Source organism: Hyaena hyaena, unplaced genomic scaffold (assembly GCF_003009895.1).
Source record: "Hyaena hyaena isolate Hyena2069 unplaced genomic scaffold, ASM300989v1 scaffold_9, whole genome shotgun sequence".
NCBI classification, from domain to species: domain Eukaryota; kingdom Metazoa; phylum Chordata; class Mammalia; order Carnivora; family Hyaenidae; genus Hyaena; species Hyaena hyaena.
Window position 1 is genome coordinate 4,776,404 of NW_024080641.1, and position 26,283 is coordinate 4,802,686.

Here is a 26,283-nt window from a genome sequence, read left to right on the forward strand (position 1 = left end):
GAGAGTCATGGACTACCTACCCCAGAGAGCAAAGGAGATCGTTTATGTAAATTGCCGAGAGCAGCACCAGATACACCAGGGAGGTGCTCGGTCAAGGTCAGTGACTGTTGATTAACCTTGCGTTTTGTGAGCAGGTGCCAAAAGTGGGGCTTTGGTGCCTGAACTCATTGATTTAACACAACAGAGCTCTGAGGTGGGCTCCTCTATCATTCCCATTTTACAGATGAGGAAACTGAGCCTCGGGGATGGGAAGGGAGGCCACTTACCAATGGCTCCTCAAACAGCATTTCGAGGGGTGCATTTGAACCCTACTCTCTCAGATCTAGCCAAGCCAAGACACCCCCTGACACACGTCTCCTACCTGAGGCCCAGAGGCCAGGAGGGTGGTTGGATCAGGGCTGGCAGCAGGGTGGGCCTGGGGGAGGTCTCTGACCCCTGCCCCAGGTCCAAGGTCAGTGTGGGCTGTTTGCTGGTTGCAATGTTTGTCCATCCCGGGGACAGGAACAGGCTGAAGGCCGTTCAGGGTGGACCTCAGAGTCAGCTCAATAACAACTGGGAGTGGGGCGATGGGGGGCAGAGACAGAGGTCCCAAGAGGGAGTGGGTTTGGGCATGGCAGGCCCCGAGACCCCAGTGCATGTGTTTGGGGGATGGCAGAGAGCACCTCCGAGCCTGCAGCAATGTGTCCAAGAGGCCACCAGACCCCAGATCAGTCCCCCCACTCCCCCAGTCCAGACCTCCCTCCTGAATCCCAGAACTCGCCTCCCTTCCAGCACTTTCTAAGCACTCACCTCCTTCCTCTGCACCTCTGCACCTCTGGGTTCTGGGAGGGAAGTCTGGGGCAGACGAGATGGTTGAAACATGCCCTCCTTTATTATCTCTTCTTTCTTCTTCCTGTCCGGGAAATTCTCCTTTCGTTGGTTTTTTTTTTTAATGTTTTATTTATTTCTGAGAGAGAGAGACAGCGTGAACAGGGGAGGGTCAGAGAGAGAGAGGAAGGCACAGAATCTGAAACAGGCTCCAGGCTCTGAGCTGGCTGTCAGCACAGAACCCGACGCGGGGCTCGAACCCATGAACCGTGAGCCGAAGTCGGACGCTTAACCGATGGAGCCACCCAAGTGCCCCTTCTTTTGTTAATTTTTAAAAACGGAGATATTCGCAAACCGAAAAACTCGCCCTCTTCAAGTGTGCAATTCGACGTTGTTTAGTAGGTTTGCAGAGTTGTGCAGCCATCACCAGCCTCCGATTCCAGGACATTGTCATCACCCTGAAAGACAACTCCCATGAGCCCATCAGGGTCATTTCCATTGTCTTCTTCCCCTGGGCCAGCAGGGCAATGGCTGATGATGGACTTTCCGTGTTTGTGGCTTCCCTATCCTGGGCATCATGGGAATGCAAGCCTACACTCCGTGGTCTTTGGTGTGTGGCGTGTGAGGGCACTTCCTTCCTTTTTCGGGCAGAATGGTATTCACTGTATGGATTCACGTCTACACACGCCATGGGGATTTGCTTATCGTTCCTCAGTTGATCGGCATTTGGGTTCTTTCCACCTTTTGGCTGTCATGAACAATACTGCTACGAACAGCCCTGCATACGTTTTTGCGTGAACCTGTGTGCAGTTCTGGGTGGATAGTGACCTAGTAATGGGGCTGCCGGTGGGTCAGTTGAACGCTTTGAGGAACCGCGCTAAACTGTTCCAAAATGGCTCCGTTCATTCGCTTTTGTATCCGGTTTTTCCTTCATGTATTTGTTGGTGAACCTTCATGGGGATGAAAATCGTGTGGCTTCTCACGCTCTTCCCCCGTTCTCGCTGACCACTTCTGGATTGTCTTTTGGGTTTCAGGTGCTGTGTCGCCCCCCTCCAGGGAGCCCTCCCGGACCAGCTACCCAGAACCAGGTGCTCACAGGAGCCCCCCATCCCTGCCCTGTCAGCTGTGTGGAGTAGGGGCCATGGGTGGGGCTGTCTGAATGGGCTGCCTCTGCCCCAGAGTCTGAATGCTTCTACAAACATGCTTGGGACTCTCTGGGTGGTTTTTGTTGTTTTTTGTTTTGATGTGATCAGGGCTGTTTCCTCTCTGAGGTCCTGATGGTAAGTTTGTAAACCTGAGAACAAATGTATCAGCTCTAAATATAAAGTGTAAAAAGAGGGGCACCTGAGTGGCTCAATCAATTGAGAGTCCCACTTCAGCTCGGGTCGTGATCTTGTGGTTGGTGAGTTCAAGCCCCACATCGGGCGCTCTGCTGTCAGCGCAGAGCCTGCTTCGGGTCCATTGTCTACCCCCCGCCCCCCACCCCTGCTGCACTGCACCTCCCCTGCTGGCTCTCTCTCTCTCTCAAAACATTAAAACAAAATCTTAAAATTAGAATGAATGAAGGGCGCCTGGGTGGCCCAGTCTGTTAAGCGTCTGACTTTTGGTTTTGGCTCAGGTCCTGATCCTGTGGTTCGTGGGTTCAAGCACCATGTGGGGCTCCTTCTCTCTCTCTGCCCTTCCCTCTACCTCTCTCAAAAATAAATAAATGAACATTAAAAAATTTAAAAAAAATTAGAATGAATGAGTTCACGAATGGTTAACAAATGGTAATCAAGCATCTACATGTTAGCTGGTCTTTGGAACACACATGTTCATTCAGGGATTTAAGATGAATTGCTCGAGGGGCACCTGAGTGGCTCAGTCCACTGAGCGTCAGTCAGACTTCAGCCCAGGTCATGATCTCATGATCTCAGGCTCTATGCTGTCAGATTCCGCACTTGGGATTCTGTCTCTCTCTCTCTCTCTCTCTCTCTCTCTCTCTCTGCCCACCCCCTGCTCTCTCTCTCTCAAAATAAATAAACTAAAAAAAGAAAAAAAGAAAAAGAAGTATTGCTCGAGCTCTCCCTGTGTGCCAGGCACTGTGATGGGCACTTGGGAGGGAGAGGCACTGAAGAAGACAAGACAACCTCCGTGAACTTGACATCCCAGCAGTGGGAGACACAGGCAGTAAACAAGTAGGGCGATTGGGAGAGAAGTATGGGGGGGACCCCGATGGGGAGGTGGCTGTTGAACAGAGACCTGAAGGAGATGAGATGTGAGCCAGGCAGATAGCTGGACATCTCCAGAGAGAACATTCCAGGCAAGGGGAACAGCAAATGCAAAGGCCCTGGGGTAAGAGCTAGCTCAGTGCGTTGGAGGAAGCTGAGGAGTTACACACGAGGGAGGAAGGGGGAGAGGCAGAGGGGTGACCTGGCCAGTTAGTGCAGAGCCAACAGCCTCTCTCATAAGATCTTCGAGTTTTCCTCTGAGGGTGGAAGGAGGGTTCTGAGCAGAGGAAGATTGTGATGTGACTTGTATTGTAACAGGATCCCCCCGGCTGCCGAGTGGGAAGAGGGTATAGGAGCTTGAAGGGCTGATTTGGGTGGGGGAAATGGGGCATTAAGTACAGAGGGTTATATTTATTTCCCACCATAAAAAAATTTTTTTAATGTCTATTTATTTTGATAGAGACAGAGCACGAGCCGGTGAGGGGGAGAGAGAGAGGGAGACACAGAATCTGAAGCAGATTCCAGGCTCTGAGCTGTCAGCACAGAGCCCAACGCGGGGCTCGAACTCACGAACCACGAGATCATGATCTGAGCTGAAGTCGGACCCTTAACCCACTGAGCCACCCAGGTGCCCCAAGAATGTACTGCTTCTCAGGTACACATGTCTTCACCAGCATCTGGCATTTTTCCAATCTCTTACTTTCGGCCAGGTCTCCAGAAGCTGACTGGTGTCTTTGGTGGTTTTCATCTAATTGCCCCTGAGTCTGAGCCTCTCTTCAAAAGTGGAGGGTGCACTCACTCCGTGAACTGCTTGCTGTCCGTCTTCTCTGTCCCTGTGCTTTTCTAACCTGAGAGCTTTCCGGGGGGCAGAGGGAGGGCAGGGGTTGGGGTTGGGGGGGTGGCAGGGTGGTTAGGAAAATGCGTGAAAAATAAGTTGGCTCCAAAATGCTGGAAACATGGCCAAGTAAAGGGTGGTGATTGATTCACTCGGCGCAGAATATAGCCTTTTGCCAACTACCGCGAGATGCTCATGTGAGTTGTACCTAGTGAGGGACGTGGGCGTGCTTTAATATGCTGCAGATGAGCAAATAAGGCCCATGGACAGGTGTGTGTGTGTGCGTGTGTGTGGTTGTAGCGGGTGAGTCTGGGACCGTGACTCAGGCACAGGGAAAGTGAAGTAAGAATGCGTTCCTGGCCGCCCCCCACCACCCAGCCTCATTCGAATCCCACCTCTCCCCACTGGTGGCTGGGTCACATCACATCAGCGGCTTTATCCTTCTGCGCCTCGGTTTCTTCGTCTGTAAAATAGGGGCGGTGACAGCGTCTGCCTCAGAGGCATTTGGTAAAAATGTATCATTTAGGGGTTTTTTTTCTTTTCAGAGGGAGGAGAATTATGCCACCAAGTATCACCGAACCCCTGTACCATGCTCCAGTCCTGTGCTTGGACTATGCCTGGGGACAGCAGTGACGGGGCAGACAGTCCGACAGGAGAGACAGACCCATCGCCAGACAACGATGACCCAGAGTGGGCAGCGCTGGGATGGAGAAGCTTGACCCAACCTGGGGGTTAAGGAGGGCTTCCTGGAGGAGGGGGCATCAAAGTTGCCTTGGACGGTGGGGATTGTGTCAATCTTTTTCGGGGCTCTAGCCCGTGTCCTCCCCTTGCTGCCTTCCACAGAGCCCCCTTTATTACCCATTTTAAGTGTAATGAATACCTATGGCCCCATTCATTTGAAGACAAGACCTTGCCTGTCTTCCCCAAAGGCGCACCCCCCCATCCTGTCCCATAGCCTTCTGCCTCACAGCAAAGAAGCACTCAGAATTCTCTACGGTATTTTTATTGGAGGGTGGGGGTGGATTCATACGGGCATCCGCAAGGGAGCAGGAGTATGGGAAATTTCGGAGTCTCCTCCAGGGGCACAGCCCAGAGGAGAGAGGCAGCTCCCTTGGTATTCAGTCCTGGAGTTTTCTGAAACCTTTGAGCCCCTCCTGCAATTGGCCAACAATGGTGGTCATCATTTTCCTGTAGGGGAGAGAGGAAGAGCTGTCACTGTGTTGTGACTCCCCTCAGGAAGCCCACCTCCTGCCCCTTACCTGACTCCCCGTCTCCCCCTCCCCCCAGAGAAGGAGCCTGACTCCCACATCTGTGAGATTGGGTGGGGCCCCGGGGTGGGTGGCCCAACTTTGGGGTTTCAGTTTTAGAGCCCTTTGAAGTCAGACCATTTCACCCGGGCTTAGCTGTCAAGGCTTGCTGTCTACTGAAACCCACTCTTTGCTAGCTTTCCCCTCCTTATTTATTCAAGGGCACTCTTCAGAGCCTCCTTATCTGGGCCCAGAATGCTCCCCTTGCTTGGAATGCGGATCTCTCCTTGATTATGTACAAAGCTTCTTGACTCAGGGCCTTTGTAGTCGCAGGGGACATTCTTCCCATGCTTCTAGGCCTGGCTGGATTTTCCTAATCATTCAGATCTCTTGTTCTTTTTTTAAAGTAAGACAGCCAAGTACCCCAGGAAGCAGTAAGACTTTAATTTTTTTTATGTTTATTTATTTTTGCGAGAGAGAGAGAGAGAGAGCGCGTGCGCGTGAGTGCAGGGAGGGGCAGAGAGAGAAGGAGACACAGAATCTGCACAGAGCCCGCCACGGGGCTCGAACTCATGAACCAGGAGATCATGACCTGAGCCGATGTCGGACGCTTAACCTTAACCGGCTGAGACACCCAGGCGCCCCAGCAAGAACACTTTAAATTGAGATCTGAAAAGGAGCGCCTGGCTGGCTCAGTCAGTGAAGCATGCACTGCATGCTTCTCCGCATCGTGAGTTCAAGCCCCATGTTGAGCATAGCGCTTACTTAAAAAAGGGTCTCCACTTCAGAGAGGAGCCAGTCACGAAATCTGCAAAAGCCCGTCCCCAGTCCTTGGATGTCTGTAAGGCTACCCTGCTTAATGTCATCTCGGTGCTTCGCTCTGTTTGGGCTAATCTTCTGGAAGTTCACAGGTTTCAGGGGCGCCTGGGTGGCTCAGTCAGTTAAGCAGCCGACTTTGGCTCAGGTCATGATCTCAGTTTGTGAGTTCGAACCCCATGTCAGGCTGTGTGCTGACAGCTTGGAGCCTGGAACCTGCTTTGGATTCTGTGTCTCCTTCTCTCTCTGTCCCTCCCCTGTTCACGCTGTCTGTCTGTCTGTCTGTCTCTCTCAAAAATAAACCTTAAAAAAAAAAAGTTCGGGGCGCCTGGGTGGCTCAGTTGGTTAAGCGTCCGACTTCAGCTCAGGTCATGATCTCACAGTTCGTGGGTTCAAGCCCCGCATCGGGCTCTGTACTGACAGCTCAGAGCCTGGAGCCTGCTTCTGATTCTGTGTCTCCCTCCCTCTGACCCTCCCCTGCTCATGCTGTCTCTCTCTCAGAAAAAAAAAAAAAAAAAAGTTCACAGGTTTCACAGTCTGCTCCCTGTGGGCTGAGACTTTATCTTACTCACCACTACTATTCTCCACATTGGAAGAGTCCCAGACACCTGGCCCCGTAAATATATGTTCATGAATGAATGATTCTCTAACACACCAGATGGAGTCAGTGTTGGTTAAACCGCTCATTGAGCATTCACAATGCACCAGGCACTATACAAATCCCTCGTTTACTTCTCAGAACCATCTATTTCACAGTCCCGGAAAAAGGCCATTGAGATCTACTCCCGAGATCACAGAGAGTCGTGAATCTTTGCTGGCTCGTGGACCCAGGTCTGACTGATTCCCAAGCTTGATCTGTCACCACCACGCAGGACCATCTCTACAGTGTGGTCTAGACGGGAATCGGGAACCTGTCCCCCATATCTGTGCACCCTGTGAGCCAGCTGTGACCGCGGGGAAGTTGTCAGCTGCTCTGAGCCTCAGTTTCCCCGCTCTGTTAATCGACCGACCCCGACCTCCCAAGACAGCCCTGGGAAGATTGCTAACCCGGTCTTCTCAGGAATGCTCTTGAAGGCGTCCCTCAGGGTGTTACCAAACTCCTTCAGCGAATTCGGGATGTTCTTGAAGGTGCTGGCAATATCTGGGGCCCCTTGGGCCGGGGCTGGGCCTGTCCAGAGATAGGCAGGGGTACAAAACTTTCAGTATTGGGAGCCCTTAGGATGAGATTCCGGGGACGGCAGAGGAGATACTGTACTTGAAAGTGATTCTTGGAGGTCATGGTGTTAGAATCGGACGGACAGATCGGGGTGCAGGGGTGCAGGGAGCGGGTACTCAAGCGACCAGATGCAGCTCCAGCAGCTGGGTATTAACTTACTCTCAGCTCGGCCTCCTCCCCCGCCCCTTTCCAGACTGTAAAAGCAGGACAACCAATGGTAGAGCGGCGCGAGTCGCTTGTACATCATCGGTTGCTAGGGCCTCCCGGACAGATTTGCCACTCGCTGGACCGCCCCTCCGAGAGCCCTCACCCAACTTTGCCGGGGTCGGGGATGGGGTGTCGGTGAGACATAGGAAAACCAGGGCGCCGAAGGGGCCGCTGAGCTCTCAAGGGGCCTCTAAGTTTGGGCCCCAGGCCCGTGTCCAACTTCAAGCTTCCAAATCTCAAATTCCCATATTCTCCTCTCCCACGTTTACCTTCCAAGAGCATCAACAGAACCACCACCAAAACGGGGAGCCACAGGATGAGCCTCATGGCTGGGCCGAAGGGGCACTCTGCAAGCAGAAGCAGGGGTGGGAGCGATCGGTGACACCCCTCGCTCCCCGAAGTCCCTTCCACCCCCTTTGCTCTTGGAAGGGCGTCCCTCCCGAAAGGAGCACCAACCTGGATCTGTCCAGCCACAGCAACGTGGGGCGGGAGGTCCTGGCCCGGCCCAGGCCTTTATCGCGCTGGGGAGGAGGAGGGGGCGGGGAAGGTTAGTCCCTCCCCCTCAGCCTCCTATCCAGTCCTGTGCCCACCTACCTTTTCCTCTTCTGCCCCTGGCTGGTGGGGGCGGGAGGTTCAGGTGGGGCCTGGCACACCCCTTAGGCCTAAAGCCTCTTGCTGTTCAGCACCTGCACCCCCAGATCTCCCTCACCGTTGGTGGATCTCAGCCCGTCGTAGTCCCTTCCCCACATCCGGGGACTGCCTATATTCTGTCGCCCCCTCCCCCAGCCATCTTCCCTCAGGGGTTTCTCCTGCCAACCACCTTTTATTTTTTCTGAGAGAGAGAGAGAGAGAGAGAGAGACAGCGTGAGTGGGGGAGGGTCAGAGAGAGAGGGAGACACAGAATCTGAAACAGGCTCCAGGCTCTGAGCTGTCAGCACAGAGCCCGACGTGGGGCTCGAACCCACCCACGAACCCTGAGATCATGCCCTGAGCTGAAGTTGGACGCTTAACCGACTGAGCCACCCAGGCGCCCCTGCTAACCACCTTTCTATAGGCTTCAGGGGGTGTCTCTGTCACTCAGTAACTGTAACTCACTTTGCTGTAGCTCCCCAGGCCTCCTCTTCCACACCCTCTCCTTTCTCAGCAAGCCTCTTCACCGCCCGCCGCTCTTATTCTTACTTTAGGGTCATCCAGTCTGGCCCCCACATTCCTACCCCCAGGCCACCTGCAGTCTTTTTTCCAGCCGAGCCCTCAACCCCACCCTTCCCCCCATCTGCCTGCATCTGGACTTCCATAGCTGCGCCCTGAGGTCTTGGTTCCACACCATCCAATCACTTTTGGGAGGGGGTCTTTCCAGCCAGTCTAGACTGCAAAACCTCAGCTTCGAGGATCCCAGCGTGTGCGCTTCCATCCATTCCCCCCAGACCCCTCCTTTCCCTCTGCCCTCCTGCTCCCCGGGCCTCCAGGCCCCCTGGTAAACTCCGACTCAGCCCCTCGGGCCCCTCCTGGCACCAAGCACCCCCCCCCCCCCTCTGCCCTCCTGCTCCCCGGGCCTCCAGGCCCCCTGGTAAACTCCGACTCAGCCCCTCGGGCCCCTCCTGGCACCAAGCACCCCCCCTTCCGGCCCCCCTCCCACCACATCCGTCCCTCAGGGCTGGAGTCCAAGGTTTCCCTCCTCCCCTTCCCCTGGCTGCCTTTGACCGCCAGTGATCCCTGGCAGCTGTGGGGAGGGCGGCCCTGGCCTCAGACTCGAGGTTGGCTGGCCTTGCGCCCCCACAACCACGTGTCAGCCTGGGGGTGGTGGGGGGACGGTTGTGAAAGGGATGCACAGACATGACCCTGGCAGGATTGCGACAACCCGCCTGGCCGGCTCAGTGCCTCCCGTCCTTGTCAGCCCCCAGCTGTCTTCCCAGACACCGGCTGCCCCTGTGAGCCCAGCGTTCTCCCCACATCCACCCAACCGTCTGCTTCCCTTCCTTCCCCGCCCCACCGCAATAGAACGACAACTTTGCTTCTCCGCGTCTCATCCTCATCCCGGCTACAGGGGCTTCCCTCTACAGATGGGGAAACTGAGGCACGGCCAAGCACATTCAATGGCCAAGCACATTCAATGGCTCGGCAAGGGGCTAAGGGGCGGTGGCCAGGGGGGAGGGGGGTTCCTTGTCCCTCCCCTTTCTGGGACTCCAGGCTGTCTCTCTGGATCTCTCTGGGGGATCAGCCTCTGCTCCCCCAAACTCTTTCTTAGCCTTTGTGCCACTTCTAGACCTGCCTGCTCCCTTCACCCATGAGAATTCAAGATTCAGCCCTTCAAGGGGAAGCACATGGCTGATGCCAGGCCCCCGCATTGACCTCTGCGGCTCTGAGGGCTCGGCCCCAGCTCCCAGGCACACAGTGAATCATCAGCAGGCTTGGCTGGGAGTAGGCCACCTGCCTCTGAGCCCCCTGACCCGTCTCCTCCTCACCATTCCTGGGGTGAGTCATCTGGGGGTGGGGGTGGGGAGGAGGGGCTGCCTCCACAAGGGCGCTGGGCGCACCTGGCACAGGCAGAGTGGAGTGTGCACCAGCCACACGGAGGAGGCAGGCTGGGCCTGGGAATTACCACGCTCAAGTCCTGGCCTCTCCCCTGGGCCGGGAACCCCGCTCCCCTCGTCTGAGAATTGAGGGGGTGGGTAGAGGGTGCCAGCGGAGGGGCTCCCGGCTCAGGTCCTCACTGCTCTGGGACTCCAGGACTTCACAGGGCGGTGCGGAGCCCGGAGGGGGTGGGCAGGACGGGGCAGCTTCCTGCTCTCCGGACAGGACCCGGCACCCAGTAGGCTTGTTGAGATAGACAAGTCAGCAGCCCCACTGGGAGACAGAACGGCGGAGATGACGCACCCCAGATGGCGGGAGGAGGGAAACAAGAAACAGGCAGGGCTGGGGGGGGGGGAGAAGCTGGAGGAGGAAAAGATAAAAGAGGTGGAGTAAACCGGATGCCAGAAGAATGAGGCCTCTCAGCCAGGACAGGCCGGGAGGCAGAATTCGGTAAAAGAGGGGAGCCACAGGGGTGCCAGGGGAGGGGGGGGCTCCATCAGTTGAGCGTCAGACTCTTGATTTCAGCTAGGTCATGGTCTCACCTTCGTGAGATCGAGCCCCCTCATTGGGGTCTGCACTGTCAGCATGGAGCCCGCTTAGGATTCTCTCTTTCCCTCTCTCTCTGCCCCTCTCCCGTCTGTTCTCTCTCTCCCTCCCTCTCAAAATAGATAAACTTAAAAAGATAAAGTTAAGGGGTGCCTGGGTGGCACAGTTGGTTGAGTCTGACTCTTGATCTCGGCTCAGGTCATGATTTCACGGTTTGTGAGTTCCAGCCCCACGCCGGGCTCTGCACCCATGGTGTGGAATTGGCTTGCAGTTCTGTCTCTCCCTCTCTGCCCCTCCCCTGCTTGTGTGCTCTCTCTCTCTTTCTCAAAACTAAATAAATAAATAAACAGTGCAAAAAGAAAGAGACAGGAGACTGACAATAATAAAGGCTCATTCAGAATGGCCGTGGTCTCGGGTCCTTGAGGTCACAACTCCAGGAGGCAGGTACTATGAAGCCGAGCAAGGCAAACCTCAGAGAGGCTGCTTTTCTTTCTTCCCCCTTCCTTGCCCTACTTCGTGCCCCCCCCCCCTTTGTCAGAGGGGACTCCAGGATTTAACCCAGGGGTGGATCTGTTCCAGAACCGTGTCTCAGAGACAGAAGGGAAAGAGAGGCACAGAAGAGACGGCGAGCGCCGCTGAGCAGAGGCAGAGCCAAAGGGGAGGCTCTGCAAGGGACAGAAGGAAGCAAACGCTGAGATCAGAAGAGACAAAGACGCGGACACCCAAGCAGAGGGGGGCGCGGAGGCAGGGGCCGGGAGAAATCACACACGGAGGTCCAGCGGCTGCTGTGGCGCTCGGTGAATCTTTATTAAGCTACGGGACCTTCCAGAAGGACAGCAGGGACAGGGCCTCCTGTAGTCTGGGGGGGGAGGAGGGAGGAGGCAAGGGCGCGCGAGGGGGGTGGGGCCCTCACTGGTTCTCCACTGGCACTGGCGCCGTGGTGGGGGCGGTGCCCACGGCCGCCTGCACCTTCTCCACCAGCCCCGCCCACTGGCGCTGCATGTCTTGCACCAAGGGCTCGAACCAGCTCTTGAGGCGCGCCTGGAAGGCCTCGGCCTGCTGGCGCATCTGGTTGGCCTGCTCCTCCATCTTGACCCGCATCTCCTCCACCTGCTCGCGCACCTCGTCCAGCCGCTCGCGCAGCTGCTGGCCCAGGGCCTCGGCGCGCTCCCGCAGCGGCTGCGTGGCCAGGGCGGCGACGTTGGCGTTGCGCACACGCGCCTGCTCCACCAGCGGCCAGAGGCGCTCACGCAAGGTGGAGACGCTGCGCTCCGCGCCCTCGCGCACCCCTGCGCGGTACACGGCCAGGCGCTTCTGCAGGTCGTCGGCGTCGCGGAGCAGCCGCTTGCGCAGCTTGCGCAGGTGGGAGGCGAGGCGGCCCCGCAGCTCCTCGGTGCTCTGGCCCAGCATGGCCTGCAGCTCGCCGCGGTACTGCGCCAGGCGGTTGCGCACGTCCTCCATGTCCGAGCCCAGCCGGGCCTGCGCCGCCTGCAGCTCCTTGGCCACGCGGGCCTGCGTCTCCGAGGCCATGGGGCCCAGCTGCTCCTCCAGCTCCTCCCTGTAGGCCTTCACCTCCTTCATGGTCTCCTCCATCAGCACGCTGGGGACCGAGAGGGAGGGCGGGAGCGTGTGCGTGGGGGGAGACCGAGGTCGGGGAGGGCACGATGGGGACAGGGACAGGCAGAAGCAGAGATGGAGAGGGAAGCGGTGCGCGGGACTGAGCTGGCGGGATGGACGGGCGGCCAGGGGCGGGGAGCGCTGAGATAGACCGAGAGGTAGGGAACCCCAGGAGCGCCGAGCGGAAAGAGGGAGCACGACGTGAACGGAGACGCGGAAGAGTTGGTGACAGGGACCCAAGGAAACCTGGACCGGTGGAGGCTTGGGGGTCCAGAGGGAACTGCCCCCCGGTTGTGTCGGGGGCACTCACGTCAGTTCCTGGGTGACCTGGGTGTTGAGCACCTCCTCCTGCACCTGGTCAGACATCGTCTGCACCCAGCGCAGGTAATCCCGGAAGCGGCCCAGCGCCTGCTCCCAGGGCTGGCTAGCCTGCCACGGGGCCTCCGGCTCCAGCCCCCGCTCCAGCTGCGGCTCCGGCTCCACATCGGCCCAGCATCCTGCGCAAAGCAAGTGACGGGCAGCCAGGGTGCTCGGCCCCTCTCCAGGGACGCGGTACCTGGTACCCAGTAGGTGCTTCACGAATGCTGTGCTGCTTTATGGAGCGCTGGGGGCCCGTGGAAGGTTGCCCGGCGTGTGTAAGCAGCTTGGCAAGCATATATGTGTCGATGCTCCGCGCAGGGCCGTGTGGTGGTGATGGAGAGTAAAACTAGTCACGGCTGACACTAATCTGGTGCTTGCTACCTGCCTGACAGCAACGTGTTAGGAACTGTTATAACTCCCATTTTAAGGACGGGGAAACCGAGGCCCAGAGAGAGTAAAACAGCTGCTCAGAGCCGGTGGGATGTGAGAGTTCTCCCCTCAAGGGGAAGACAGACCAGCAGAAGGAAGGGGACCCAGGGATGGAAGGAGGGTAAGGGTGGAGTACATGTCAGGATGGGAGGGGAAGGGGCGGGGAACCCTGAGCAAGCCCCGCCCCCATACCTGCCAGGAACGCGACCAGGAGCGCCGCCCACAGAACCTTCATCTTCCAGCCTGCGATTGGTCAGTGTGGGTGAGAAATGTCAATCAGCAGCCGGTGGGGACCCCTCCCACTCGGAGCCCCGCCCCACCCGTTCCGGGCCTTCCAAGTCTCGCCCTCGCCCCGTATCTGCATCAGCCTAATCCGACCGCAAATATTTACCAAGCGGCCCCTCCATTGTCTATTTAGCTCCCTCATTGTCTCCTCCTATCTCCCCGTCCCCAGATCGGCCTCTGCCGCCCAAATTCCATCCCTCTCTCCCGGGGTTCAAATTCCAATCACCCTGCCCCGAGTTCCATGTGAGCCCCAACTCCGGTTTGCAAGTTCCAACTTGGCATTCCTCTCCTGCCTTCACATTCTAAGCCCCCACTTCACATCTAGACACCATTTCTCACCTATTAGCTAATTTAATGCTCATTTGAAAGTCCTCTTTCAATGAGGAATGAGCGCTCTAGCTACCTGGCCGCCACCCCTGCCTCCCGCCCGGCTCCCACTCCTGCGCCCCCAACTAATGGAGATCTGAGGGGGCACCGAGTGGGTGCTCAACAGATGACAGTGACAATTCGTGGGCTCTTCCTACAGGCGCGGGTCCTCCCCCCCCATCCCACCTTCCAGCCTAGACTGGACGCCCTTGGGGCCCACTCCTCCCCACCCCTCCCGTCGGCCCGTCCCCTGCTTCTGCCCAGACCCTGGCGTAGGACAGTCCCCTAGCCCCCGCCCATCCCTCACAGAAGCCTTGAGCTGGTCTCTGTGGCCTCAACCGTTTCTCACCGGCTCCTGGGGAACCTCCTCCTTCGCCTCCGCTGGGGCTGAGTAGGACTCAGGGATGCCAGACTCGTCCAATTATAAGGCTCCCCCTGCCCCGCCCACTCCTCCGGGGCCAGGGCGGCTGGGCCAGCCCCCAGTCACGAGGTGGTCTGCTCCCCGCTTCACACAGCAGGCACCGGGAAGGAGGTGGGGGTTGGAGGCTCTGGATACCCAGCCCCCAAGCCCCCACGAAGGAGGGTGACATCTTACCCAGCAACTCAGGCCCCTTCCTCCATTCGGGGGGGGGCTAGGTGTGAAAGGGGAAGGGGCAGCAGCTGCGGGAGCACCCCCCCTTGCCCTTCTCTCTTCCTGTGGACAGACGATTCACATTTGGGGAGGGGGCTGGGGGCGGGAATCCTGAGTCAGGGAAAAGATGCGGGGGGGCTTTTGGATGTCTGGGTTGAGGGGGAGGGGGCTGGGGGCCCAGACTCCTGGGACTTAGAAGGGGACGTTGGGGGGGGGGCTGGACAGCGGGACAGAGATGAGATGGGAAGGGTGGGGGCAGGGTAATGCCCCTGCTAAAAGCCTAAGCTCTTAGAAGGAAATCTAGGGTTTGATCCTAGCTCCCGCTTTGTGACCTTGGACACAGGGTGAGCACCTCTCTGGCCCCTTTCCCCATTTGCAGAATGAAAATCCAGCTCTTCTGCCTGGCACGAACACTGTAGCTGTCAGGAGCGCTTGCACCTTCTCTTCGCGGTCCGGGGGGCATTCGTGCTGCCGGCCAGGACCGCGGACTCTGGAACTAGGAGGTCTGGGCCTAAGTCAGCGCTCTGCCAGCTGCCAGACCCCTGACCTTGGCCCCATAACTTAACCTGTCTGAACACTCTTCTGGGTCCACAGAACCAGGCAAACAGTTGCACCTACAGCATCCTTTGGCGATGCAACGAGCTAGGGCACATATGAAACGCGGAGTTCCTGGCACACCACGGTGACCCACAGCTGGCACAGCCACCTTCCCAGAGGCCTGCTTGTGGATCCCGGCCCTTTCTCGGAGAGCTCCGGGTGGAGTTGAGGCAGATGAAGGTGCACTGTGAGGGGGCTGGGCTTCATTCCCGGTCCCCAGAGGGTGCAGGAACATCGGGTTCTGAGGGGTCCGGGGAGGCCAAACTCTGGTCCCAGGAAGGCGACCCCAGTGCCAGCCGGGCCCAGGCCTGTTTGCTTTGGCCTTGGAAGGCGCCAGCAGAGGATGAGCAGGTGGCTTCTCTGGGCAATGAGGGGGCATCTCTGCCTAACAGTCCCCCCCCCCCCCGCTGAACTCCAGTCACGTGTCGGGTTTCAGTTCCCATCTGGAGAGGGGTCAGGGGTGGGAACTCACTGAAGACCTGGGCGATCAAAACAGACACCTCCCTGCCTCCCCTGGAGACGAAGAGGCGTCTCTAACCAGGCTGGGGTCGGACTCCAGCCTCTCTCCCGAGGCCCAGAAGCCCTTCGCCCCCTCAGGCACGGTCCATTGCTTCTCAAGTCTCTGAAGATGCTGGAATCCTGGCGTAGCTTCTGAGAGGTTTGACCTTGCGAGTGTCCTCTGCCCCTTCTGGAAGCTGAAGGGCTGATGGCGTCCCAGCTCGTTCCCCAATCCCTGCACCAAAGCTCTGTCCCTGTGGCGTCAGCCGGCGGGGATAGTCTCCCATGGCCACTCCCGGCCAGGCCAAGCCGGGGTGAATGACCGCAAGAGCGAGCCCTCCTGGTGAGGGCAGGACTGTGAAGTGGCAGCAGAAGCCACCCAAGTCACGGGGAGGATGTGTGATCTCAGGCCAGGCCGGGTCCCTCGCCATCGGCCGGCTCCAGGCCTCCGCCCTGCAGCGCCCCCTGCTGGCCACTGTCATATCTGTCAGGGTGGCCCCAGGCAAGAGGGGTGACGTGAAGGAAAGCAAAGCCCTCCTGTTTCACTTTTTTTCATGTATATTTTTTGTTGTTTTTTTTTTTTCTGTAAAATGTCCCGGTTCTTCCATAACTTATAAACATGATTTATACTGAGGGATGGGTGGGGGAGAGGGCAGGGACAGGCTGACCGGGGATGGGGAAGCTCCTCTTCCTGCTGTCCCCTCAGGGCCGGGCCCAGGGCCCTCTGGGGACTGGGATGCCCCAACACCTCCCTGAGGTTGTCTGGCCACCTCTGTCCCTGGTGCTCAGAACCTGGCGTGCCCCTCGATTCTGGACTCCCCTCCGGGACCCCAGGCCCACGGACACCCTGCCCGTAGCACTCTGAATCCTGAGGCGCCTGTGATTCCAGACCCCCCCTCAGCTGCTGGGGTGATGGGTTCCCTCCTTTCCGCTGCCCCCCCTGACCCCCGAGGAGGGAGGGAAGGGAGGGGGAGGAGGGCTCAGGTCTCCCCTCCGTGGCAGGGGGAGAGGGAGGTGGGATCTGAAGGAGGAAGGGCGGAAGGCGGGGGGCCAGCAGGGGCTCAGCCGATGGTGAGGCCAAAGCCACACTGGAACTTGTTCTTCCGGTGATTCAGGAAGGCCCCGAGGGCCAACGTCAGGGGCAGGGGCGGCAGCTTCTTCTCCAGTGTGGCCCCCACAATCCAGTTGCTGTCCACGGAGCCTGCGGGTGGATGGCCGGGTTGAGAGCCGACTTCCCAACCTGTCCCCAGAGTCGCGCTCCCGGCCACCTCAGCCACCAGCAGCCACACTGACGGCTTCTAGATCTCTGACCGCACTGTTCCCACCACCCAGAGACCTCTTCCCGAACCCCAAGTTCTCCAAGCTCTGGGAGCAACTGGCTTAGTGGTCCTCTCCCGCTACCCCTATCCCCCCCATACCCCTCTGCCACACCATGGGCTCCCCGATCCTGATCCTGTCCACACTGGGTCTTCACTCTCTGGGGGTGGATCTGTCACACCCCCAAGTGTGAGCCCTGTCCGGCCACCGCTCCGTCCCCAGCACCCTGGCACGAAGGCTGGCCACACACAGAGCAGGTGCTCAGTATCTGCCCAGCAAAAGCCTGAGGCCTACGGGCGTGCAAGCGCACAGGGCCATTCCCACACCGATCGGCCCGATTGCTCATTGCACAGGAGCCGAGGGGCAGCACAGTGGGAGCCCAAGCCCAGCCTTGGACACCAGGCTGACCACAGAGAGAGGGGCCTCAGGCAAATCATGCCCTGGGCCTCGTCACGGGCCCGAGAAGCGCTGCCCGAGGCTGAAGGAAGTGGTTCTCCGGGGTGGTCTGCACACACCGTCGTCCTGAGAACCACAGAGGTCTAGGGGGGAAAGACTTAATAAAGCCTTAACATCGGGACTAGAGTCAGCCTGGGAGGAGGCTCTGCATTGGGCTGTGACTGTGCCCCTGAGGGAGCCAGTCCCCACTCTCGTCAGAGGAGCAGGGCGGCCCGGATGCATGGTTAGTTGCCTCCCGCTAGTGAGAGAAAAAAAAGGAGGAGCAGGTGCGAAGCGGAAGGGGGCCGCTGCCACCACCTTAACAGGAGCTTCCAGGGAATCTGGCGCCTCCCCTCGCCGCCCCCCCCCCCGCCCCCCCAAGTGCCAGCAAGCTGCCCTCCATCAACTCTTTTAGTCTACACGCCCACTCGGGGCCAAGTCCCCTGTGGCCTGTTTTCCAAGTACGGAAACCGAGGCCTGTACCTTTGAAGAGGAGGTTGGCCTTGGGCAGGTCCAGCTGGTACCCGAAGGAGACACTGGTGTCCTGCATTCTCGTGCTGGCCTCGAACTCCACGCCCACCTGCAGCTGGAGAGGCCGGGGCCACGCGCAGAGTCAGCCCCCCCCTCCCTCCGGCACATGGGCCCCCCTGCCTGCAGAGCACGCCCTCGCCTCCGGCCCCGGCCCGGCTCACCTGGTCGCTGGCCTTGTGGTAGTATGTCGCATGCATGCCCGCCTGGCCCAGTGTCACCGTTGCCAACCAGTTGTTCACTGTAAGACAGCAGGGCGGGTCGCCGAGGGGGCTCCGGGCGCCTGGGAGGGAGGTCCCTCTCCTCCCTCAGACCCAGGAGCCATGCCCCCAGCCCTGAGCCCTGCCCTCAGGCCCCAGGCTCACGTGTGTATTTCCCCGCTAGGGACATGACGGTGCCTTCCTCCCCGGGCCGCCGGTGGTAGACCAGCTCTCCGCCCAGGGCCAGACACGGGGTGATGCTCTGCAGGTAGTGGGCCACGAGGATGCCTGCGGGTGAGATGGGGGGGCGGTCACCTCGGCTGGGTGGCCAAGGTGCCAGGCCAGACTCCCGCTCCAAGCAGCCTTCCAGGTTCACTCCTGCTGGAGGGTGCAGGGCCTGCCCTGAGGTCTCCCATGCTGGCTCCTTGCTCAACAGTTCCCAGGGGATAGAGGTCAGACGCCCAGGCCCTGTGGGATCTCTTCGGGTCGGCACAACCCCACGATGCTGGCGGTCACTCGCCACTCCATGTACAGAGGAGTCCACGGAGGCTAAGGGGGTAAGTCACTGATCCCTGGTCACAAAATGTGTGAGGAGCAGAATCTGGGCCTCTCTGCCTCCCAGGCGTGCATCCTGAACCACTCTTGCTGCTGGCAGAGGCTGGGTGTGAAGAGCACACCTCTGGGGGCCAGACGGCCTGGGTTCAAATCCCAGCCCCTCCTCCTCCCGGCAGAGTTAATGGCGGGCTGCTGGACTACCTCTCAGGGTTATGCTGTGCCTAAAGTAGCGAATGAGGCAGAGGGTAGCGGGCCCAGCGCTTGGTGATCGCTCGGCCTGGCCACGGTGAGGTCTACGTTGGGCTTCCTCTGCCACCTGGCAGTAGGGACGCCCTGAACCCCGCAGGGAGTGCTGGCCAGCAGGTGACTGCCCCCTGCCAGGCTCCGGAGGACTGAAGCCTAGGGGAGCAGACACAGCAAACCAGGTAAACGGGAGAACCATGGGGGCAGGAAGAGTCAGAGACGCAGAAGGAGGGCAGGTGACAGAAAACCTACACGGAGTCAGAGATGTGAAAACAGGATCAGAAAGGGAGGGAGAGGGAGATGGAAGATTCCCTGGGCGAGAACGAGCAGATACAGACAGGCTGAGAGGATGACCCCGTGAGGAAGGGATGGAGGAAAGGGTGAGGCAGGGACCCAGGGGGACGTGGGGAGATCAGGGAGCCAGGGGCCCCAGACCAAGAAAACCACTGGGGCTGGTGAGGCTGACGTTCACGGTGCTCGTGGCCCCGGCTCTGGGGCTGTGTCTTCTGGGGTCAAGGGTGGGCTGCACTGGCCCCGATGGGCTTTCGCAAGCCTCAGTGAGCATTCCTTCCCCCCAGAGTAGGAGACTTGGGGTGCCCCTCCGGCCAGCCACGAACCTACGGCCAGCGCACCTCTGGCCAATCCTCTCCCCTTGTTCACGGACTAAAACCGTGGTCCAGAGGGAAAAGTCGCGGTCTGAGGTCACAGAGAGATCAGCACTTAAACTCTAGAGTCTCCGGCCTCTCAGCCCTGGCACCTGCTGAGTCTCGAGGGTGGGGGCCCCCAACATCCCTCAGATCTCCTGGCCCACCTCGCTCTCTCCAAGCAACCTCACGTGCAGCACTGGGGAACCTCGTTCATGCACATACCAAACCCCGTTTTCCCCGCTGCTCGGAACCTGCCATGGCGCCCCAGTGCCCAGGAGAGCTGGCCGCCCAGGGCCCCTTCCTCTTCCTGTAACACAGCCAGCCACGCCGCCCTGGCAGCATGAACCCGCGGGGCTCGCTCCTCCCCCAGGACGGTGCGCACGCTGTCCCGCCTGCACGCTGCCCTGGCTGGTCTGGCCAACTACATGCTTGTTCCCGGAACAGGCTACTCCTCCCCAGCACGCCCCCGATCAGAGCCGCGGGACCCTCCCTCTCGTACCTGCAGTCGGCAGGTGTACATACACCTGCCCCCACGGATCCTGGCTAGTCTCTATGCCTCGCCCCTCCCCCCATCTGTCCCTGGAACCCGGCCTGTGCCGTCTGCGTGCCTCCGGACCCAGCTCCCCCAGGGCACACGGGCTTCCTAGAGACGGGCGGTCCTCAACCGGGGGCCCATTCTGCAGTGTCCGGCCTGGCCAGGAAGGGCCCTGGGAGTCCAAAACCCCACAAAGAAATCGAGTTAGCCGTGCGAGCAAAGGGGTTGGCCTTGGGCTACAGGCAGAGCCAGGCCAACCGGGGAAAGTCAGGTCTCCAGTTCTGCCTCCCACACCTGCTGAGCAGGGGGCTGGGGATGTGGATGGGGCAGGAGGGAAGCTGGGGCCGCCGCCCTCCCCCCGCCTTCCCCCTGCTTGCCTGGGACCTGCCCCAGGAGTCCTTGCTGAAGTGTCCCCCCCTCCCCTGCCCCCTGCAAGGGCACACCCGCCCAGGACAGATGCTCAGGGAAGGGCGGCTCCCAGAGGGAAGGCAGTTCTCTGCCCCAGCCAGTCTTTCTGGCCCCCATGCTCCGTGCTCCATGGGCCTCAGGGACAGCGCCCTCCTTTGGCTAGACACCACCACTTAGAGGAGCTGTCCCTGTCACTTTAGGTGAGATGGGGGGGAGCGGTAGTTACAAGCTCTCGTGGCAACCTGAACTTCTGAGATTTTCACAACGAAGTCGCTGTGTGATTATTTGTTTTAAAAGCAAACGTTGGGGAGCCCAGGAGGCTCGGTTGGTTAAGCACCTGACTCTGGCACAGGTTCCGATCTCACAGTTCGTGGGTTCAAGCCCCGCATCAGGCTCTGTGCTGACAGCTCAGAGCCTGGAGCCAGCTTCCGATTCTGTGTCTCCCTCACTCTCTGACCCTCCCCTGCGCACGCTCTCTCTTTTCAAAAGCAAACATTAAAATTAAAAGCAAACGTCCCTGCCCGGAGCCCCGGGAGCCCCGAGGGCAGGAAGGGGCTGTGTCGGGCTCTGCTGTGTCCCGACACCGCCCTGCCTGAGCCGTCGGGAGGACGCAGAGGCTTGGAGAACAAGCTGAGGCCACGGAGAGGAACCAGGAAAGAACACACGCCCTCGAGTCTGATCGCGCTTCACACACATTCCAGCTTCTCATGGGATCCTGGGCCTCCGACTTCACCCGGGGCCTCACTTCCCTCACCTGTGAAACGGGGCCATACAAACAGGGCCACCCCCTGGCCGAGGCGGGACAGTGTGGAGATCCCGCCCAGACAGCAGCCTCACGGTGCACTGGGCCCCGAAGACGGGCGCTCCCGCTCCAGATCCTTCAGGAAGAGGTGCCCTTGTGACAGGAGAGGCCGCCGAGGGGGGTGCTGGGGCGGGAGGCTGGGGCCTAGCTGCCGGTGTGCTCAGTACCCATCTGGGCCAGCACCGTCAGCGTCTCCGGGAAAGAAAGGACTGCTTTAAGGACTAAGAGGCAAAAGGGTCACCGGTGGCCCTGGGCTCCAGGGAAGAGGGACCTGGACGGAGGCCAGTGTTGGGAAGCATAGGACAGTGCCAGGGAGCGTTGCGGGGGCGGCGTACCCGGCGCCAGAGATAAAGCACAGACCCAGGAGTCTGACCGCTGTGTGCCCTTGGAAAAGCGCTGGCCCTCTCTGGGGCTCAGTGAGAGGAGCGTACTGGCTGGGGCCCGGGGCTGTGGCGGGGACCCTACTAGCCGCTCTCCCCACGGCTGTACCCCTAGGGCCGGACCCTGACCGGGGCGAGAAGGGACACCAGGGACGTGCCACCACCACCACCTACTCCTCCGTCCAGTACTTTCTGAGCTTCTGTTCCATTCCTGGCACACGGGGGCGAGCACGAGGAGCAAGTTCCTGCCCCGAAAGGGCTGCCGTCCTCGTGTGGGAGGCAGGGGAGCAGGACAAGGAGGTCCCGGGGCTGGGGGTGTGGGGTGCGGGGCGACCTCAGGGCAGGTGTGTCCTAAACTACTCTCTCAGCCCTGTCTGGACAGAGAAGAGCCCCGAGCTGCCGAGTAGAAAAGACGCCGCAGTTCCAGAAAGTCTCAGAGAAGCTCACGTGGGCCCAACCGCAGGCAGCACGTGAAGGGGCGGCGGCATCGGGGGCCAGCAGGGGACACGAGAGGTTTCCTCTCCCAAGGCCCCTCACATCCTCCCTTGGGACCTGCGGGGGCAGCCTCCCCAAGGAGGCGCCTGGGGCCCGCACTGGCTGGGGTGGCCCAGACCTTTGGAATCACCCTCTCGTTCGGCTCCGGCCCCCAACCCACAGGCCAGCCCCACGGGCTCCGCTCACCCCTCCCCTGCCCCCGCAGAGGAGCCCCTCGGAGTCTGTAGTCTGCAGCCCGGGGCCCGTTAGAAGCTACGCCAGCTCCCATCCGTCCCCTCTCATGCTCTGGGTGCTCCAGGGGGTGCCCCTGACTCAGAGGGAAGGCTCAAGTCCCACAGAGCCTCCTGTGATTTGGCTCCTCGCCTCTCTCTCCTACCCCACCATTACAGCCACTCCCCTCCTGCCCCAGGGCCTTTGCTCTAGCGGCTCCCTCAGGCTGAAGAGCTCTTTCCCCTATTATCTGCTGGGTACCTTCCCTCTAGGCCTTAGTCTTGTTCAAGTATCACTTCTGCAAGCAGGCTTTCTCTTGAGGGCCCCACCCAGCCCTCCGAGCCCCTATGGCCTGACAGCAGACACCTCTGGACACCTTTTCTTTGGTGGGATGCTCTACTCCTCGGGAATAGAAGCTCCCAGAGGGCAGACTTAATCCTCCTTCCATTGCCCCTTATCCTCAGCCCCTGGGATGCGCATGGAACACGCCCAGCCAACACCCGCCAGGAATGTTGAGAAATCAGACCCGCGGAGCCAGAGAAAAGGGGAACCAAGGAGAGGCGGGACCACACAGACACAAGCAGGGAAGGTCCCTGCCCACACCAACCCAAACGGGAACTTTCCTGGTCGGCTTCTGTCTCAAGACTACCGGCCCCCCCACAACTGCACAGGGGCCCACCCTCCCAGCCATCCACGCACCCAGCAACCCGAGCCCGTAAGTAGTAAGAGCGGCTCACGTCTCCCTGGGACCCGCTGGGTCTCCCCCACCCCTTGGGAGGGTTTTTTCACACGGATGAACTTAACATGAACTTAACAACCCTGTGGGGCAGCCCGATTCTACGGACAAGGAAACCGAAGCCCAGAGGGGTGATGGGGCTCGCCTCCGACTGCGGTGAAGCCAGTGGCAGAGGTGAGGTTCAAACCTACTTGCTTGCGCCCAAATGCTAGATTGCGGGAGGTTTCAAGCTCACACCTGCCCCTGGCCGTTTCTAGACGCTGGGAAAGGAGGCCCGGAGAAGGCACTGGATTTGCCAGGCCACCTGTGCCTCTTACCTGAACCCACCAGGACGTCTGGGTTCCCCAGAGTGACAGCAGCCGTGAAATCAGAGCCCCGATACTCTCCATCCACCTGCCAGTTCACGAACTTGGACTGCTGGGTCTGCAGGGGGAAGGGACAGTGGAGCGGGCAGCCCGGTGCTCGGGGTGGCCGGGGGAGCAGCCGACCGTGCTCTCGCTTACCTGGATGGCCATCTTGGAGCGTAGGCCAGGGCCCAGCTGGTGAATGACCTGAGCATTGAGGCTGCCACTATTGTCCATGTCACCCACCAGCACAGGGAATGCCTATGGCACAGAGGGCAAGGTAAGAGGTCGGAGGCCTAACATCGTAGAAACACACGAGTGATGAGCCTCGGTGAGAAGCCCAGTGTCACAAAAACCCGGATTGCGGTCCCCTCCTCCAGGAAGCCCTCCCTGACCACCTAGGCTGAGTTAGGCTCCCCTCCCTCATTTCAGTCCTGCCTACCCTGGGCTGTCTGGGTACAAGTTTGTTCCCTTTGTCAACTACACTGTGAACCCCATGGCTGTTTCAGTCACTGCACTGTCTCCAAAACTGCCCAGCGCAGAGTTGGGCACAGAATGGGGTACAATGATGGTTTGGCAAGTAAATGAATTTATAAGTCGATATAAGCAGAGACCTAATTCAATCCCCCAGCCTCAGCTGTGTCTGGCCCAGCCTCCTTCCCGGCCCCCCGTTTTGCCCCCATTCTCTTAACTTAGCTTCTGCACGGCAGCCTCAAGGGTACTTCTAAAAGCACAGATATGACCATTTTCCCCCCGTTCAGATCTGTCCGTGGCTCTCCACTGCCCCCTAGAGAAAGTCCGAATGCCTTGCTAGGCATTCAAAGCCAGCCCTGGCGGCTCTGGGTCATCGCCGCCCAGTGACCACGGCCCTGACCCGGCACAGGGCTGGGCAGATGACAGGGCTCCAGGACGAAGGAGCGATCATATTCCAAAGCACCTTGGGAAGACAACCCTCACCTCCCAACATCCTCTTGGCCTGGCGTTTGGCTACATATTGGTTAGAAGAAAGATACAATGAGCTAGAGATAAAAGGAAGCTCACCTCTGTGGGACTCAGCTGCTTGGTTCCGACGTACGTGACCCCGAAGTGGTAGTTGGACTCCCCGATTGTGCTGAGGGCTACTGTGTGGTTCACCTGGGAGAAGACGGAGGCCCGAGGGTCTGAGCCTGTGGGCCAACCCCCGATACACCCAGCTGACCCTACCCCCGGCAAAACTCCCTTCCAGGCCAGGATGGGGATGTTTGCCAGTCGGGCTTCCCCACCAGCGAGGAAAAGACAGGTGGCTCAGGGTTGGTTTGGGGATGAAGACTGGGAGGTTCAGCCCGACTAGAGCAGATAGTCAAGGAAAAGGTAAGTTGGAGAGGTGGCTACGTACCCGGTACTTCACTCCTGCCTGGATGTTAAGGGGGGAGGGGTATCTCTGGATTCTGGGTCCCTAAACACTTCCACTGGACCCAGCAAGCAGTCAGCCTGGCACTGTGTCTGAGTCTTTTCGGGTGCCAAGGAGCCTAGCCCTTGAGGGGGGGGTACGGGGGGTGCAGGTGCCGGCGCAGAGGGATGGCTAGGATGACCTCTGGAAGGTTAAGGGCGCCATGAAAGCTCACCTGGAAATGGTTACTCAACCCTTTGTTGACTGTGAGCTTGACACCTTCCATCTGAATGGGGAACAGCTCTGAAGAGGAGAGATGCTGTCACCCTCCACTCTCCATCACCGCCCCGCCACATCCCTGCACGCAAACTCCACATCTCATCCCTTCCTGCCTTGCCATCCCCGCTCTCCCTTCTCCAGCGACCCACAAGCGGAGCGGAGCACTGAGTACCCCAACCAGGACAGAGACCGTCTAACTTAGTGGATGGGGCCAGGACCAGAGCCTCTGCCCGCATCCAAGTCCCAATGCCACCTTTGACTCAAGGCAGGTCACTTTAACTCTCTATGTCAATCTTGTCACCTGTGTCGTTTGTAAGCTCACCACGCGGAGACACTGCAAGAATTTAACGAACCGGCATACACCGAATGCCAAAACGACGCTCAATGAACCTTCACTGCCTTTGCTGTCAGACTTCTTCCAAGCCAAGATCCAGAAGCCTTGAATTCCACCCCCACGGGACCCTTGCTGACACAGTGACCTTGGGCCTCAGTTTCCTTCCCGATCACACAAGAAGGCCGGCTTGGCTGATCCCTGGGGCTCCTGAGGTCCCTAAGGCTTTACTTTATTGCTCTGGCATTCCATCCTGAGGTTCCATTTGATCCCATCGTTCTATGCTCCAGGTCCAACGTTCCACCACTCGATCCTAACGTCAACTCCTAACGCTCTGTTCAATGTTTCCAATGGTCCATGCCAATTCCCAAGGTCCTCAGAGGGCTCTCCCTTCCCCCACGAGATCCGGGCCTTCACACCCCCGCCGGGTCTCTCGCCCCTCACCCTTGCACTTCCGGTGGCACTCCTCGAACGTGCCCGGGTTGGGCAGGCAGCCGCAGGCCCCATCGTCCGCAGTCCCTGCGGCGCTGCCGGCCGCGGCACCGGGGGTCCTTTCCGAACCTCGACCCGCACCAGCGCCCAGACCGCCCCCGAGTGGCGGCAGCGTGAAGCCCGGAGGAGAGGGCGGAGGCGGCGGCAGTCCCACGAGGGCGGGCGCAGGAGGCGGCGGCGGCCCTGCGGGAGGCGAGCTAGCGGCCAAGACGTTCCCCATGGTCGCCTGCAAGGGGAGAGGTCAGAGGGCGAAGGTCAGGGCCCGCACACTCCGGGTCCAGTCCCAGCCAAACCCTCTCTGCCCCAGGCCCCGGTTCTCACTGGCGGCAGCGCCTGCACCCGACCTGGGCTCCGCTCCCACCCCGTGCGCCACGCGCAACCGAACCCGCTGCCGCCGCCGCCACCACTGTCGCCCCGCCCCGCCTAGCCCATTGGTTCAGCATGCCCTGGCATCCGCCTACTAGCTTCAAGGCCTGGCCCTGCAATTGGAGTCATGGTTGGGAGTCCCACCCACCTCTTTGAGACGCCCTTTTCTATTGGTTTCCACTCACAGGCAGGGCAAGGCACACCTCCCCGCCTTTCCTATTGGTTCGCGGTCCCCACATCTATTGGCTCGCAACGCCGCGGGTTCCGGTGTTCGTCCGTCATTGGTCTGAGCGGCGCACTTTGAAACGCCCACTGAGTCGTCGCCTCCGCCCCTCTCCAGGGGGCGTCCCTCTTTCGACTCCGCCCCGCGGCG

At 59.7% G+C, this 26,283-nt stretch overlaps 3 protein-coding genes across 4 annotated transcripts; all 3 read right to left on the bottom strand.

Annotated features, from left to right (window-relative positions):
- Nucleotides 1-4,839: 4,839 nt before the first annotated feature.
- APOC1 (apolipoprotein C1) lies at nucleotides 4,840-7,873 on the bottom strand. The gene is made up of 4 exons (XM_039245356.1): nucleotides 7,795-7,873; nucleotides 7,608-7,685; nucleotides 6,963-7,083; nucleotides 4,840-5,040 (listed from the first exon to the last, which is right to left on the bottom strand). The coding sequence occupies exons 2-4, from the start codon at nucleotides 7,663-7,665 to the stop codon at nucleotides 4,971-4,973; spliced, it is 249 nt and encodes an 82-aa protein (XP_039101287.1). The 5' UTR covers nucleotides 7,666-7,685; nucleotides 7,795-7,873; the 3' UTR covers nucleotides 4,840-4,970.
- A 3,365-nt stretch (nucleotides 7,874-11,238) lies between these two features.
- APOE (apolipoprotein E) lies at nucleotides 11,239-13,957 on the bottom strand. The gene is made up of 4 exons (XM_039250657.1): nucleotides 13,862-13,957; nucleotides 13,054-13,104; nucleotides 12,383-12,569; nucleotides 11,239-12,055 (listed from the first exon to the last, which is right to left on the bottom strand). Exons 2-4 carry the CDS (start codon nucleotides 13,094-13,096, stop codon nucleotides 11,365-11,367), a joined length of 921 nt encoding a protein of 306 aa, XP_039106588.1. The 5' UTR covers nucleotides 13,097-13,104; nucleotides 13,862-13,957; the 3' UTR covers nucleotides 11,239-11,364.
- Nucleotides 13,958-15,904: 1,947 nt separating this feature from the next.
- On the bottom strand, nucleotides 15,905-25,935 carry TOMM40 (translocase of outer mitochondrial membrane 40). Of its 2 annotated transcripts, none has more exons than XM_039245714.1 (10): nucleotides 25,866-25,935; nucleotides 25,497-25,770; nucleotides 24,678-24,745; nucleotides 24,115-24,207; nucleotides 23,233-23,334; nucleotides 23,047-23,152; nucleotides 17,884-18,006; nucleotides 17,683-17,759; nucleotides 17,474-17,576; nucleotides 15,905-16,439 (listed from the first exon to the last, which is right to left on the bottom strand). In XM_039245714.1, the coding sequence occupies exons 2-10, from the start codon at nucleotides 25,762-25,764 to the stop codon at nucleotides 16,300-16,302; spliced, it is 1,080 nt and encodes a 359-aa protein (XP_039101645.1). In that variant the 5' UTR covers nucleotides 25,765-25,770; nucleotides 25,866-25,935; the 3' UTR covers nucleotides 15,905-16,299. The 2 variants fall into 2 exon arrangements, with proteins under 2 accessions (XP_039101645.1, XP_039101651.1); XM_039245720.1 differs by having other exon boundaries at nucleotides 25,889-25,929.
- Between the last annotated feature and the right edge of the window lie 348 nt (nucleotides 25,936-26,283).